The following is a 17,733-nucleotide window of genomic DNA, read 5'->3' as shown; positions in this document are numbered from 1 at the left end:
CAAATCATTTATCGTTTATTAAACAATTTAGTTTTGTTTTTTTTTCCTTTAAAAGAATGTTTAGTTAACGCTAAGGCTTGACATTCAAATGACACTCTTAACTCTTCTTCTCTTAATAATACCTATAGGCACAGAATATATATTAATAGGCAACTTGAAACTTTACATAGCTAATCAAAGAGGAATGTAAAATGTTTTATGCCCGATTTTAGATTCTTTTACTAAAGTTTATATTATCTCAAGCGCTTTTGATTAGCTAATGTCAAATAGTTAACCAATCAACGTGTCTATTACAAAGATCCTATCAAAAAACCTAAGAAACATGCTATCCAAATCTGTACATCATTAGTTTTAGTTTTAGTTTGAGTTCCGCCGTATTGCAGAATGCACGCCCTAGAAAACGGGCACACTGCCGACTAATTATTCCTTTATAAGCCTTTATGAGGGCATTACATACTCACGGACACGCAGCCGCTAAATGGAACGAGTTATTCGCTTTAATTAAAATCCGCTCGAGTTACGCCGGTGGGTGGTACTATAAATCTCGCGAACTACCTCGGAAAGCGTTCGAGAACAAATTTCAGGAATATGACCGTTTGACGTTTATACTTTTTTATTTCCTCCATTTGTTTTTTTTTTTTTGAGGACCAGAAATATTGCCTTTTGACGTTTATACCTTTTTAATCCTATTGTGTTTGACCTACGGCATAAACTGTAGATAGACTAGCTGGTTATTAACGGCCGTTCCCAATATTTGATCTATCTCTGGTTTTGCCCTACTAGAGATAGGAATAGCTCACAATTGACATAAAATATATGTCTCTAATGTCTAATGTGAGCTATTCCTATCTCTAGTAGGGCAAAACCAGAGATAGATCAAATATTGGGAACGGCCGTAAATAAATCTCGAAGATTCTAATTTTCAAATTCTCCGTTCATGGCAAAATTTTCTGGCCAGCACATTCCAAATTCAAAATCATGTAACGGCAGGAGAAATCGCGGCGTCCCGATAAAAATGAATCATTGAGCCCACGCTGTTTTCTCTTATGGAGTAACACATTAAAACGATGTTATCGCGCTTGACAAAAGATGACCAATAACAATAAAACAAATCATGTAACTACAATAGCCATGTTACCAACGAGGGCATGATCCTAATCGAATCCCGACGCGTAGACAAATAGCCGTGGAACAATCGTCAACAGTTTAAAAACAATTTTGTTCCGTCGAGCAATTACTGGACGCGATCCTGACCACAGATAGCATTTCCGAACGCATCTCTTAATAATAGGCCCACAAACGACGTTAAATAATCGCCTCGATCTCTATAAACATCGCCCGTCCTACTCTAGCGCGGCGCTATCTGATCGACCCGTCCCGCTCTAACGTTGACAGCTCCGTTTAGAAATGCCTTATGCCTATCAGCGTTTAAAATCAAACTGTCTAATTATACCCACATCACTAGAGGAACGCATCAAAAGAGGCATTTCTAATTAATTTAATCCCAAAACTATTATAATGCGTCTAATTTTGTTATCTAATAATTGGTGGCGCGCTAACGAGACGCCATCTCGAGTTAATGACACGGTTGCCTGTTTAAAAAATGACGGTTTATGAATTGAGATAAATTATACAGATAGTTTTTCAATAATAATTGGATTAACATTCTATTCGCGTCAATTTGGTGAACCTAACCATTAACGCTCATTTTCACCAACTGTAGTAAACAATTGGTGAATTTGACGTTTCAATGGCGTCACTTAACTCCGATAAAGAATATGGCTGATTCGAAACTTTATACAATAATCAAAATAAATTATTAACCTTTCTATTAAACTAAATTACATCGATATTTACACGAGTGTCCTGTCACGGGAGACCGTCTTTTACGTCTCATTTTCACTTTCACTTAGTTCGTCCATATCCATGTCTATTAGTTCTTCGTCCTCGTCGTAGGAGTTGTTGAAGTGGCTGCCGTCTTCCGGCTTGGAGCTCGACGAGCCGGACTTCGTGCCGGTCTTAGCTTCTTCCTCCTGCTGCATTCTTTTATGTTTCGTTCTTCGGTTTTGGAACCACACTTTGACCTGTAACAAGAAAATGATGTTAGTTTGTGGTGAAATATGTAACTTATCAATAAAACTCGTGTTTTCTCCATCATTCTTAAAAATAATGATTATGCTTATATGATTAACCACAGTTGGTGAAATTGGCACTAAACAATTTTCCAAATTCAAATTTCCAATTCCATTTTCGAATCGAGATGTCGCTGGCAAGTGCCATACGAGACCGTTACATGATTTTTCCATGCCAAAATACGTGAGTATATTAGCATATTTCCCTAACGGATCTGGCAGCGAATGGATTTCACAAGCCATTAAGCCCGTGACATACAGCTTAACAAGATGGCGGATTGCGCGGGAAATCTCCTTTGTGTTGCCAGTAGAAAAATTTCGACAGTTTTCTTTCAACGCGATGATATATGATAGGGGTCTTCGATACCCCTTTATTGGGGTAACAATAGTTGCAGAACTATTGTTGTTTGCTCGTACATCACTCATGTATTAAGTACATGGTACAGGGAAAATGTTTTGCAGTTCGATTGTCGTCATAATTTGTTTGTAATGATCATTATTTACCATCGGGTACTGGTAACATGAACAATTTAAGAAGTCCTAATGTTAATCTGAAAGATGACCAAATTTGAAGCACATTTTTTTCCCTCACCTCTCACCCTTTTGGGTATAGATCGAAGGTTCACATTGTGTTTTATGGCCATAATGATAAGGACAATATCCTAACGAGTCGTAATTTAAACAGCTTTAGTATATTTCACTATATTTAGTACTAGCTGTCCCGGTGAACTTCGTGTCACTTTAAAACCTTCCCTGGACTTCTACGAATATTTGAAGACTAAAATTAGCCCAATTCGTTCAGCCGTTTTCGAGTTTTAGCGGTACTAACACATTTGGAAATCTATTTTTATATATATAGAAGATATTTCACTAAGTCCTGCTTTGCTAATCTTTCTCAAAATATCGTTTTACATCGTTCATCTGATCGTTCCTTATTATACAGCGGGATTGAATATCAACTATACACTTTAATAGGTGTTGGTGAAATCGGCACTTAGTTTCTCAAGCATTCAAACGGAATTTTTGTGAATCATTCTAACAAAACCTATTGACTGTCACGAGTCATTAGGTGAGAGATTGATATTTAACAAGCTGCCATAAGCTGGCTAATCTACCGTGGCCGGGGGTTGGCTTCGGTGCGTTAAATTCAATTTTTCACGCAAATGCATTAGAAGGAACTAGGGAGGAGTTTGGAGAATATGATTGCTTTTACTTTTTTTTTCAGTATAGTTATAACCTCCTCCTTTTTGGAAGTCGGTTAAAAATTTGTCTTACGAGATATTTTTTAATGAAACTAACGACAAAAAAACGACAGAAAAACACAGAGTCTTTAATGAAAGAGAGTCTCTCTATCTACCAGACGACACCAATCACCATATTACATTTAAATTTCAGTATTTTTGGTGATTTTGGTGACTCTACAGTCTACACTCTACAGTCTACATAATTATTATAACATAGACAACACTTTCATACAATTATCAAAATAATAGTTTAAGATATCGATCCAAATTCCAAGCACCGCATTTAAGAAATCGGCTGAAATGTAATCAACTTTATAATGTCTATGGCTGCAACTTATTTTCGCAGTAATGTTGCCAGTTTAAAATAATCCTTTACCGCACAATTTCTGGCGAAATATTACTTCATCAAATAACCAACCTTTGTAATCGAAAACGAGTAACTTTTGAACCTATATTTAAGTGCAGTTAAATTTTACAACCTGAACGATAATTTAACAAGTCTTGAGCGTATTGTTAAAAACTTAACACTCTCGTTAAGTAATGGAAGGCCATTGTGAGCGGTATTTAACATATTTGAGTATGTTTGCACTATGTTATTTGAGAATTATTGCTAATTAGATACTTAAGAATGTACATACGGTAATGTCAGTAATAGCAAATTCTAAATTTAAAACTGCAATACCGCGACACAGTTTTGCTGGATGTCTAATTAAACGTTGTTCCATTTTCAAAATTAGATTTCATTGTTATTTGTTCGTATTTTTTTGCAAAAGCAAGAAGCTGAGATCTTTGGCCAAAGGCATTGGTTAAAAAAATTTAGATCATAATATAAGGTTGACACCAAAATAATAGCAGATGATGATAATTCCTCCTCTATTCTCCGCGGAGAATTGCCAACATTTAGAATAATTGCCTGCCCTCATTATTCCCACCAGTTGAAATGATCCCTCATCCCTTAGGTTAAGTCCCTACAAATTACACCAATCCACACAACTCAGCCCTTGGGACCACCCTTATAATGCATTTGAAGGGCTGAAGCTATTTATCACAATAACTTTAACAAGCGTAACATTGGCCATAAAACTTATTATAGTGTTGCCACTGTTAAAAATGAAAATGCTTTATTGGTGAAATGTATTCATGCTCTATTACTATTAAAATATATATCTATGCAGCCTTTGACTACTTTTTGTTTTGGTCTTTGTCTGTCATGTGTGATGTGACTTTTCCAATGTACCAGATAAAGTCGTCAAGTGATTCTTGTAAACTTATGCGCTGCTTAAATATATTTCTTAGGAAGCAGGTTAATGTATTGAAAATTCATAAAGAATAGGTATTTCCCTATCGTGAAGATAAATATTTTGTGGTGTGAAAATATGCTGTAAAATATAAGCAGAATTATCAGAAGCTTTTACAGAAAATAACAAAATATAATTAAAATTTCCATGTTTTCTCCAATTGTCAATTTTGACGACCTCTGTGACGACGACGATGTCGCGGGTTCGAATCCCGCCGACGGAACAAAAAGTTTTCAATGTTCCCGGGTCTGAATGTGTATTAAATATGTGTATGATATAATAAAAATCTTAAACATATGTATAATATAAAAGTATTAAATATATTTCCATTGTCTGGTACCTGTAACACAAGTCCTTTAGGTACTTAGCACGGGGCCAGACTGACGTGGTGTGAATCGTCCATAGATATTATTATTATTATGTGAAAAGGGCATATTAAATCATAATCATGGTAACAAAAACTTAACGCATCCATAAACAAGAAGAATTGAGATTCTAAGCCCAGCTAATTCGGACCCCATTATCAAATTAAGCAATTATAATTAAAAATGGACGATTAAACAATTATGAGAGTTTGATGCAAATATAATGGCGTATTGTGTGGGACAATCGAGCTTAATTCGAGTTACATCTGCCGAATTGGGCCAACGTAACATGATCCTCACGTGCTATAAGTTTTAATGCCAAAGGAGGTCCCATAAAAGTGGTCCCATCGGTCCCCACGCCAGGCTACAATGACCCCTACACATCCAGAGTAGATATGCCATAAGAGCTCTCGTAAAACTGGTCCTATAAGTCTCCGCAAACAATTTTAATGGAGGGTGTCATAGCGATACCCGCTGAATAAATAAAGGGTGTTCGACGATTAAGCGCTTATGTACGCGATTATACGAGGGAGACGGCGATATGTGAGCACAACGCTTGCGAACGAGACGGATATAGAGGGGAGATGCGCTATTAGGGTAGTACGCAAACAGATCTGACGCACCACTTTCAACCTTATCTCGCGGTATTAAGGTCGATAGATTCGCAACGCAAAACGAGGGTAGGACGTGAATTGGGCCAAATTTAAGCGGAAAGCTATTTATCTGTATATTACTTTATATCAGATCCATTAGAGTGAGGGAGATAGAGCTACGCGTTCGAGAGAGACGTGATTATGCGACAAATTGAGGTAGTTAGCAATCGCAATTGTCCCCAGAGCGAGAGGGGAGACGTGCGAGAGAGAGGTCCGACGGAGATCATCGGTTAATAGCGCCTTTGTGAGATAATTGGGATATTTGTAGGTACTTTAGTTTTGATTAATGTTTGCTTTAGAAAATTACTGAGTTCGTGCTCGAGTTGAAAGCTTTTGAAAGGTTTAACTGAGTGATAATCTATGATGAGAGTTCCAGACTGTTAAATATTGCTCTGAAATTCCTACTACACGGTTTCTAGTAAAGATATTTTTTTTACCGTTTTGACAAGAAGTTGGATACGTTTCTTATGCCAGTGCTTCTCTTTGGGTTAGTTCCCCAACTCTAGTTAGTTTTTCACTAATTTAACAAATATGAACATTTTGCCGTTTTTAAAGATTATAATGAGCATCAAGTTTTAGAGATGATTAAATGTATTTCAAGTTCGGACACTGACTAAGACTAAAAACATCCTGTACTTAAAATATTTCTCTGAAATCACTTTAATATGTATCCATTGCTGAAACCACATCTTAATCCGTAAATCACTCTTGACTCTACACAATATAAACACCTAGGAAACTTGAAAGCGCATATTCTTTAGAGACAGCATTAACAAACTAAAAGCTACATGAAATTACAATTACAATATAAATAAATAAAAAATCACGTTAGACATTACATCATCCATAATCGAATTGTATAAAATCATTTCCTGAAACTCCATCAAAAACATTAGATGGAACAATAAGCAATAAACATTATAGGCATACGCATCCTCCATTTTGTTTATCTGTTCTGGCAACCCCAAGCCACGCACCACTTCCGCTTTTCCCGGATGTTGTCTATTGTTCGGAATTCGAATTTGGAAAAGAGTTCGGATACGCCGTTAAAAGTTTATTGACGTTCGATTTATTGAGTAACGGTTCCTTGATGGTTTTTGGGGACATTTTCATATTATTTTGGCTAAATTGATTTGAAAATAAAGTATTACGCAATACTCAGTTTTTTGCCAAGCAACGCATTCATTTAGTCAATAATAATATTTTTTAAATGACCGCTTATATACAGTACGTTTTCACCAACCGCTTCCTAATCTTATAATTGGTCGCTGTTAAGCATTAGTGTCCTAACCCACAATTTTTTTTGTTGTTAAATTTTGAATGCAGTCTTGTTCTAAATCATCTACAGAACATAACTGAATTCATAACTCAATACGTAATTTTTGTGTGGGTTAGGACACTAATGCTTAACTGCGACCATATATAAAAATGGATTTCCAAATGTGTTAGTCGCGCTAAAACTCGAAAACGGCTGAATGGATTGGGCTGATTTTAGTCTTAAAATATTCGTATGACACGAAGTTCACCGGGACAGCTAGTATGTTAATAAAGATATTGTCAACGCTCGTAATGTTCCCTAGACCCTAACCTAACATATGTGACCCAGAACTCAGAAGTCAGAAATATTGGTGAAAACGGTTAGATCTATGAGATGCCCCTAATGCCGCTAGGGCGTTCTTGAGCGGTTCGTGAAAACGGACATTAGTTAAATTTTTGGTAAAGCTGATTTTGAACAACGCAATGTATTTTTCATGATTTCTGACAGGTCAGAAAAAATTCATAATATTTATATAAATATTCTTAAAAATAAATGTAAAAATCTAAATAATTTACAAGAATTGCGAAAATAACTGAGCTCTGTTACGTGTAATTGTGAAATAAATGGTCAAAGAAACTTTTATTTGGTTTTTATTTAAATTTGTTATGTTTTATTAGACTTAAACGTGTGTAATGTGTATTGTGTGTTATTAAAAAGATTAAGTTCGCCGTTAGGGAAGAATAATAGGACTTGTTTTTGAAAACAATTTCTTAGAATATTTTTGTATTAATAAATCATGTACCGATAAATTATTTACTAATCAGTAAAACCTCAAAAACATGATAATCAAAGGGTCTATGCCTAAGCTACGGAACCTTTAAGTTATAATTTAGATGCAGTAACTTAAGAAGTCTAAACTACGATATTAGTTTAATAGAAACATTGCTTTCAATATAAAAACGCAATAAAATGGTTTAAAATAAAATAGCAGTAAAATAGCTGGACACTAATTTATTAGCCATCAGCTTTTGGTAAACAAAAATTCAATCGTTTTTATGTACGGAATACACCATCATATCATCCATAAAGTACCAATTATAAAAATTAAATTGTCCATCTCAATAATTTTATAGGCAATTTTGTGTATTCTGTAGAATCAATAAACAGGCCAAGTGCGAGTTGGACAGCGTGTGAAGAGTTCTGTACCAATAACTGTTACAAATGAAACTAAATATTTTTTTGTATATAGGTATTTTAAGTGTCTGTAGATGTTATTGATATATGGCAAAGAATGGCAAAAAAATGAGATACTGCCTGGTGGACAGTAGAAATTAAATTTAATTAGAAAAAAAAATTATACGTGGGAGAGCCATGCTTCGGCACGAATGGGCCGGCTCGACCGGAGAAATGCCACGTTCTCACAGAAAACCGGCGTGAAACAGCGCTTGCGCTGTGTTTCGCCGAGTGAGTGAGTTTACCGGAGGCCCAATCCCCTACCCTATTCTCTTCCCTACCCTCCCCTATTCCCTTCCTTCCCATCCCTACCCTCCCCTATTACCCTATTCCCTCTTAAAAGGCCGGCAACGCACCTGCAGCTCTTCTGATGCTGCGAGTGTCCATGGGCGACGGAAGTTGCTTTCCACCAGGTGACCCGTTTGCTCGTCTGCTCCCTTCTTTCATAAAAAAAAAGAAAGCGTAAATAAACTCTTTACATTTTCTGGCAAAATCTTCATTAAACTTAAGTAAATATTAAATCTGTTATGAGTGCGACCATCGCAGACAGGATCCCGTTTTTACCCTTACGGATACGGATACGGAACCCAAACATAAAATCGACTACTCAATAACGTTATTTTTTATTTAAAACATAAACTCAATAAACATTTAGTCTATGGTAAAATAAATAAAGATGTTACGCTCTTGTCTATGGCAGCGACTCTATAGTAAAGTAAATAAAGATTGTCTCTGGTAGAGATTAAATTCCAATAGACTCCCCGCTGTAACCCCAGGGGTCCCCGTGTTAACACTCAGGGGGTGAGAAGATAATGTAGTGTATCGATTTATTATAATAATAAATAATATTATCATTCAGACCGTGTAGTTAATCAAGTTTTTATGTCATTGGAAACCTTTCAATTAATTTCGGCCATTAATCAATGTAATTGGAAAACGGCGCATGTGTATAACACTTTAACACGGGTTAATACCTTTGGTTAATTCAAAGTTCATGTTGGCTCTTTCTTGAATAAGGGGAACGACAGAGATGGCATATTTAATAAAAGGTTTACTTCGTCGGTTAAGCAAAGTTGTATTAAATATTCAAAACGAACGAGCTGCTTGCTGAGAAAATTAAATGTTCCTCCCATCTGCCGTCGGGTAAAAAAAAACTTATATACAGTGCTCCCAAAGTGATAATGCGCATAGAAATTTTCGTCCCGAGCGTCGGAAGACGTGGCTGCAAGCGCTGTTTTAAACTTAACTTTAAGAAAAACTAAGAAAAAAAAAGTCTTTGCAGCGACGTAGAGGCGCCTGACGTTGATTTGACGTTACCATGGTCCATGGTAACGCCGCGATGGCTTCCCGGTGAGCTTTTGATATTCACTTCTATTTCCTTTGAACAAGGTGCAAAATGCAAGTTTCATAGATTCGGGTGTTTTCGTGAATTACGACAATCTGGATCATTTAAACACCTACATACTAACTACCTAGTACCTACAACTCTTTCATCCCGAAGAAGTATCCCGTGGATATTGTAAAAAATAGGTTTTGTCTAGTTTATTAATATAAAACTAGTCTAACATTTTTCATACAAAATGCACGGTTTCCGGTGATTATCTTGCAGGTAATTAATTGTAACGGACCGGTCACTAATGACGATAAATTAGTTTACAGTATAAAGATGACAGACAGACAGACTGTGGAAGACAGAGTAATTGGCCTAATGTTGTAGTGTAGGAGTTGACTGGGATTTCGTTGCGGTAGTTTGTACTATGTTTCTACATCCGATATTTAGAAAATAACTTATTTTTTATGAAAAATTAATGTTTTTTTATAGTATAAATGAGCTTGCTATGAGTTGTCAAATTATATAATTAACTAGGAACATTTAGTAGACTATCATTCGATAGATGGACAGCTGTAGACCATGACATTACAAAATGAAATCATATTTTGTTAAAATTAAGAAAACTATATTTACTATGGTTACATATTGAAAATAGCAAATGTTATAATCAAACCCGCATAAAATTTAACAATATCTGTTGTATTTAGCATTAAACTACTGCAACACATAATTTCAGTTAATCTTCGTAAATGTTTACGTACGGTAGGACGTTTCAAGCGAAATCATTATGATACACAGATGACTGTCGACTTGCTCAGCCGGCACCTGGACTACCCTCGCCTCATTACATCGCAATTTCAAATGTAAATCGCCGTTTTCTTAAAAAAATTTCATGTATCAGTGACTTTGGCGCGTCAAGCGAATATAACCCCTAATAACTTAACCATAAGCGTCATGATAGCGTAATCGATTAGTAGTTAGTTTTTTTGCAATTTTCCGCTCAATGTTTTTTGATAATTAGTCAAACTGATATTACCGTGTTGCGAGTCCTTATACGGGTGTTTGTTTCTCTAATGGCGTTGTAAAAGTGTCTAAATAAAACACTTGTAAAATATACTATAACATTAAAAACCTCAGCCGAACATAATATAACCTCCTCCTATTTGGAAGTCGGTTAAAAGTATATGGGATCTGCACACGTCATATTTAGTGGAATGGCGTTTGAGATGCCTTGTGTCAAATCCCATAATAAATTATATTGTTTTTTAACATCCTTGTCAAAGTAACTGTGGCAAATTTAGAGTTTGTATTTTAAAGATAAAAAGATTCTTACTGTTAGTTTTAATTTCAAAGTATTTTTACTTAGAAACACATAGTTATAACACCTGCAATATTTTAATTGTGGTGATAAGCGAACGACGCGTTAGAATGTCAAAATATTATTAATTCCATTAGAATATATTTATTACGGCTAGCACCTGCACTATAAATAATTCAGAGCCATGTTAAAAGCGTTAAAATATCGAATAACACATAATTTCATTATTTATTGAGAGTTTTCAAGGAAAAAATATGATTTAATAGTTTTTTAAATGTTTTTTATGGAAAAGTTCTGATAACTTCTACCAATGTTACACTTTTTCAAAGTTTTTAAACGTTTGTATGGAAAAAAAATTAAATTATTTTTAGCAGTTTTACAATTTTTATAAGTTACAAAATCCAAAAGTTATAGTATAACGTTGTAGTCCGGGTTTCGAATAACAATTTTTTTTATTACTATCAAGCTATTTGTGAGTAGTATTTTGATAAGACGACCTACAATTTTATTTGCGAAAAATCTTGAAAGTGCTAGCTAACAGAGATAGAGAACTTAATACTTTGATTTGATGGTCCTAAAATATGCATTGTTTTATTTATAGAACAATTATTTTACTCTTAAATTATGTAACTATTAACCAACCAATATACAAAAAATCTGCTAGTTAGGGTTCCGTTTTAGGGTTCCGTAGTCAACCAAGTTTTGTTGATTACAGAACCCTAAAACGGAACCCTAACCAGCAGATTTTTTGTATATTTGTAGGTTATTAGTTACATAATTTAAGAGTAACATTGTCCTACAAATAGAACAATCCATATTTTAGAATTTAGGACCATCAAATCAAAGTAAGTATTAAATCCTTTCTATCTCTGGAATAGCTACCCACTTTCTAGATTTTTCGCAAATAAAATTGTTGTTGTTCTACGGAACCCGGACTAATGGTTTTTATTAGATTTTGGATTTAGTTTATAAAAAATAGTTAAGGAATATGCCAAATGTTTTAGTCAAACTCTGTCTGTGTTAGGTGTTGGTAAAAAAAATCGCGTGCATTTTTCTTCGTGGGTTTAGGTGGGGTTTTGAAGTGTTAAAAATGTAAGTTTAGGCAATAAAAACGTTTTTTCAATTCCTGGAATACATTTTTATGACAATCTAATAACACAAAGAATGTTAATATTAGAAATATAACACTATATCGTCAAACGATGTAATATGACACACTACACAGCAATTAACATAATATATAAACCGTGACCGAGTGAGGCCAGTATTGTTTATGATAATGAAGGTTGGTGTAAATGTGTAAAATAGGTTATAGCTTGTCAAAAAAGAGTAGACGCATACACAATAATTTTGTAATCACAAAAAATATATAAAATCCTTATAAAAATGTGCGAGGTTATAAATTTATACGTGGGAGAGCCATGCTTCGGCACGAATGGGCCGGCTCGACCGGAGAAATACCACGTTCTCACAGAAAACTGGCGTGAAACAGCGCTTGCGCTGTGTTTCGCCGAGTGAGTGAGTTTACCGGAGGCCCAATCCCCTACCCTATTCCCTTCCCTACTATCCCCTATTCCCTTTCCTAACCTCCCCTATTACCCTATTCCCTCTTAAAAGGCCGGCAACGCACTTGTAGCTCTACTGATGCTGCGAGTGTCCATGGGCGACGGAATTTGCTTTCCATCAGGTGACCCGTTTACTCGTTTGCCCCCTTATTACATAAAAAAAGAGGTGCTGTGGAAAAACATAAGAGAGAATAACGTGATTACTGATTACGTTTAGAAAATTATGTGCTGCGTCTACTCTTTCTTGACAGACTGTACTTGAGTGGTTATTTTCACCAACGCCTGTTAGTGTTAATCGTTTGTCAATTTCATCAATTATTATGTTTTTGTGTAACATTAATTATTTGTCTCTTGTATCTTATTTTGTCAGCAACTACTATTTTATCATGTTACAATATTAAAGGGCTTTGAAGTATAAAATCGATATGGATAGTCGTAAAAGTAAAGGGTAAAATTTCTAATTATTAAAAAAATCATGTTCTTTTATACTGCATCTACGCGTCACATTGCAGTCTGGTTTTACCCTTAGGCGTGTACAGGCGATAAAATCGGTGACCAATATGACGTTGACACTTGACACTAACATTGCGATTGTCAAAATACATGTCTCAAGTCTTAGGGCCTGTTTCACCATTTCCCACAACTTTTTTTACAGATTCTCCATAGGTACTTTATCTGTTAAGTTAAGTGGTGGATAGCCTATCCGGCACTTATCAGGAAGTGCCTAAAACCTGCACAGCCTCATCATCATCATCATTACCAACCATTAACGTTATCAGTTATGTAATGTTATCGCTTATCAGTTATCAATTACATATTAGATATTGCTTCCTATCGGCCACGGCCGCGAGTTTCTACAGCAAGGCCGCACCACGCCCGCGCGACAACACGTGTAGCGTCAGCAACGAGCTCGATTATCACCTAATGCTAAGGTCCAGCTGTTAACTCACTTTAGTAGGCCCCAGTACCATCAACGTTCAGAAAGTGTTTGAAAAAACTTATTCTGAATAAAAAAAATTGACTTTGACTTTGACTAACCCATCAATCCCCAAGCGACACCCGGCTGTCGCATAACAATTGAAAATCTACTGTGTCTGCGATTCCCACGATCGAGGTATTAAAGTCCAAACTTCTTAAAGGTTTGGACCTTTACCTTGATGAGTGGCAGTCTTCCACAGTGCGTTTTTCGCGTAACTTTCTGCCGCGTACTGTAAAACTCTGGAACGAACCTGTCACCAGCATTTCAGCACCTATACGACCTGTAAACCTTCAAGAAGAGAGCGTATTTCCTCTTAAAAGGCCGGCTACGCACCTGTTCTAATGTTGCGAGTGGGCGACGGTAGTTGCTTTCCATTAGGTAACCCGTTTGATCGTTTGCACCCTTATTTTACAAAAAAAATGAGCCGCGTCATCGATTTTTGCATACAATAATTAAGGAAAGGAAGGGGGCGTCCACAAATTACGTGAGGTGTTTTTTGAATTTTTTAAAATCTTTACAACTTTATTACAATATAAATTAATTCGTATATTATATGCTAATAACATATAATTGCAAATAATTGTTTGGTATTTTACATAAACATTTCTATTGTTTCATATAAATATTTTTAAACCATGTCTAAGTACTAAATCCTTATAAAATACTACATAATTATATAATAATACATAGTACAAAATGGTGACTAGGTAACTTTTGACTTACTTATTTTAGGGTAAAAATTACCCTATTATAATAATGTATAATAATAATATAGTTATCTGGCTGTGGCTAAAATTAGGTGAAAATTATATTATTAGGTACTAGCTGTCCCGGCAAACGTTGTTTTGCCATAAAATGATTTTCCCTGTTTTCCGGATTTTATCTTGATGTTTTTTCTGATTTTTTTTCTATAAACCTCACGGAGCCCAAGACCTTTCCAACGAATGCAAAACCGTGGAAATCGGTTCGTGCGTTCTGGTGTTATAGCGTCAGGAAGGAAAACCCGACTTATTTTTATATTCGACGCGCTTTGCCCGCGGCTACGCTCGCGTTAAAAAGGATTATTATATACAAACTTTCATCCCCTATTTTAACCCCTTGGAGGTAGAATTAATCAAAATCTTTTCATAGCGGATGCCTACGTCATAACATCTACCTGCATGCCAAATTTCAGCCCCATCGGTCCAATGGTTTGGGATGTGCGTTGATAGATCACCATGTCAGTCAGTCACCTTTGAGTTTTATATATATAGATAATTCAGTACTTAGTTTTATCCCTACGCCGTAGCCTGCGCCCCAAAATGTAATATTTTATTATATAATAATAAAATATTATTATGATAGCACCTAGGAATCAAAAGTTGACCCCTATTTTACACCCTTAAATGAGGAATTTTGAAAAATCCTTTACAAACATTTTTGTTTTTGTAAAAACATAAGTTCTCTTTTGATTAATAAGTATCCGTTACTTCTAAAACCTCCATAAATAGTAACATATGTGTGCAGCATTATTTGTTACAAATATTTAGCATTTTGCAGCATCATCTATATATATAATATATAAAACTCAAAGGTGACTGACTGACATGGTGATCTATCAACGCACAGCCTAAAACACTGATCCGATCGGGCTGAAATTTGGCATGCAGGTAGCTGTTATGACGTAGGCATCCGCTAAGAAAGGATTTTGATAAATTCCAACACCAAGGGGTTCAAATAGGGGATGAAAGTTTGTATATAATAACACTTCTTAACGCGAGTGAAGCCGCGGGCAAAAGCTCGTTTAAAATAAGTGTATTGATGCTAATAAGGAAAATAACACTTAAAAAACCATTTTTATACATCCGACAAAAAAATAAATAACAAGATTAAGATCTGCTTTAAGACGTATATCTCTGTAATTATATTGTAATTTTTAATAACAAATTAATATTAATTAACTTACCGCCTGGGGTAATAACAAAATTTGGTTATAATTAGTTTGCGTAAAGCAATAATAAAAAAAACTAGCTCTATGATTTTTTACGAATATTTACAGTTCTACAATGCAATAAATATGGTGCGTGGCCAATATTAAAACTAATGACGCCATCTTATTAATTGTCACTTGATAGCACATAAAAACGAAATCACCACAACGAAATCCACATGACAAAGTCATCTAAGTGTCACAAGAAAGGTCCGTGTCAAAATCTACAAAATTTTTTGTCACTTTTTCCCGACGGTATAAATTACTATTATAAAGGACTCATGATGTCATTATAACATGCACAAATCAAGAAGACTACTAAGGGTCGGTTGCACCAGAGGCGTAGTTATAGTTAAGGTTAAAGTTATCGTCAAATATGGCGTCCATTATGGACTTTTACTAGGGATTTGACATTTTGTTATGGTTAAAGTTAAAGTTATAGTTAAAGTAAGTTGGTGCAACTGCAACCCACCCTAAATATGTTCAATATACTAGGTCTGGGTACTTCTCAAGATAGTTACAATGTAGGTACAATTTATTAAATGACTCTCATTTAAAACCTTTATTATAGCATTTTTGTTTAAAAAAAATTAAACTTTTTTAATGCGTACCTTCTGGTATAGCAGATGCTCGCCTAATCACTCGCCATTAAGTCGTTTGCGTAAAAATATGAAATCATATTTTCCCAGGCGCATATCATCTCAAAACATTTAGCTTTTGACACAATAATGTGTGTAATTTTAAAAGCGCACGGCCTGTTCGAAAAAAAAATTAAACGGATGCTGGCTGAATTTAAAAAATTAGCTCATTACGCGCCCGTTTTTGAAAAACGAACGCATTTTTGAAAATTTTTGCACGATTAAACAAAATACTTGTTTGCGTGAAGTCTTTTTCTTCTTCAAATTTCAATTTCTAACTGTTAAGTTTCAAAATGCTACTTAAATTCTCTCTTTTTTTCAATGTCTCTATATTTTTGTTTCAATTGGCCGGCCACTTAGGCACTATAAATTCAGTGACGGATTAACTTAAGCAATTGCCTAGGGCTTCACGTCTGAGGGAGCACCAGAGGAAGGACAAAAAATATCCGTCCTTAGGACATCACGTCTCACGTCAAGTAGCTTTATACGTCACCGTATAAATTCCTGTGTACAATTTAGTCTATAGGTGCGTTTCTGCGCGCTGTACCTCGCACGCGATTTTACTAATGACTCTAATAATTAGTTTTTTGCGCATCTAACGCAATTATGTGCAACTGTATATTGCCTGTTTAATAGATTACTAGATATTGCTGTTATCAGTGGTAATTATTGATTAAATCGGTCGATTAACACTTATTACCTTTAAAGGTTTTTAAGAGGCGCGGTTGGTTTGTTAATCTCTACTTTGCGTTTACAATAAGTGGTGTTAAGCCGTAGTATTAAGCTAAAATGGCTTCCTGCAGGCTGCAGAATATGTGGCCACATTAAATGTTGGAGCTTCTAAGCTAATTTTGTTCGAAAAATTGCTATTTGCAACAAAAACTGATTTTACCGACCTCCTAAAACTAAGTTACCGTGTAAGTATAGAATACTGTTTATAATTATGTTTTATACGTGGGAGAGCCATGCTTCGGCACGAATGGGCCGGCTCGACCGGAGAAATACCACGTTCTCACAGAAAACCGGCGTGAAACAGCGCTTGCGCTGTGTTTCGCCGAGTGAGTGAGTTTTCCGGAGGCCCAATTCCCTTCCCTATCCTCCCCTTTTCCCTTCCCTTCCCATCCCTACCCTGCCCTATTACCCTATTCCCTCTTAAAAGGCCGGCAACGCACCTGCAGCTCTTCTAATGCTGCGAGTGTCCATGGGCGACGGAAGTTGCTTTCCATCAGGTGACCCGTTTGCTCGTTTGCCCCTTTTTTTCATATTAAAAAAAAAGTATAATAAACATGAATGTGTGTCTATCTGTCTGTTACCTCTTCACGCCCAAACCGCTGAACCGATTTTGCTGAAATTCGGTACGAAGATACTTTGAGTCCCGGGAAAGGACATAGGATACTTTTTATATCGAGAAAATGTACGGTTCCCGCGTGATAAACGAATTTTGGCGCAACGGAGTTGCGGGCATTGTTTAGTAGAGTATTAAGTCTATGATTGCCTACATACTGACTCCGGCGTCTCCGGCATCGTTTACCACACTTTGAACATGAGGTTCGAATCCGATATACCACGAAACCGTTCTTGCTGACGACATTATCATCACCATCATCATCATCACCACCACCATCAGTAGCAGCGTTAGGGGGAGGCGACCGCCCAGGGCGCCGAATAAAAAGGGACGCTGAAGGCAAATAAAAGGGGCGCCAGATTTTTCCATCACTATCAGCACCCTGGGCGCCGAAGAAATCTCG

At 35.9% G+C, this 17,733-nt stretch overlaps 1 protein-coding gene across 1 annotated transcript in view; it reads right to left on the bottom strand.

Moving 5' to 3' along the window:
- Positions 1–1,649: 1,649 nt before the first annotated feature.
- Positions 1,650–17,733, bottom strand: part of LOC121737772 (homeotic protein empty spiracles-like) — a 35,372-nt gene continuing 19,288 nt past the window's right edge. The window contains exon 3 of the mRNA XM_042129466.1: positions 1,650–2,084. Within this exon, the coding sequence (XP_041985400.1) occupies positions 1,887–2,084 (198 nt within the window). The 3' untranslated portion in view covers positions 1,650–1,886. The remainder of the gene's footprint in view (positions 2,085–17,733) is intronic.

This window comes from Aricia agestis, chromosome 21, assembly GCF_905147365.1.
Source record: "Aricia agestis chromosome 21, ilAriAges1.1, whole genome shotgun sequence".
NCBI lineage: Eukaryota > Metazoa > Arthropoda > Insecta > Lepidoptera > Lycaenidae > Aricia > Aricia agestis.
The sequence above is the reverse complement of the archived record's forward strand: the minus strand, read 5'-3'. Positions and strand labels throughout refer to the sequence as shown.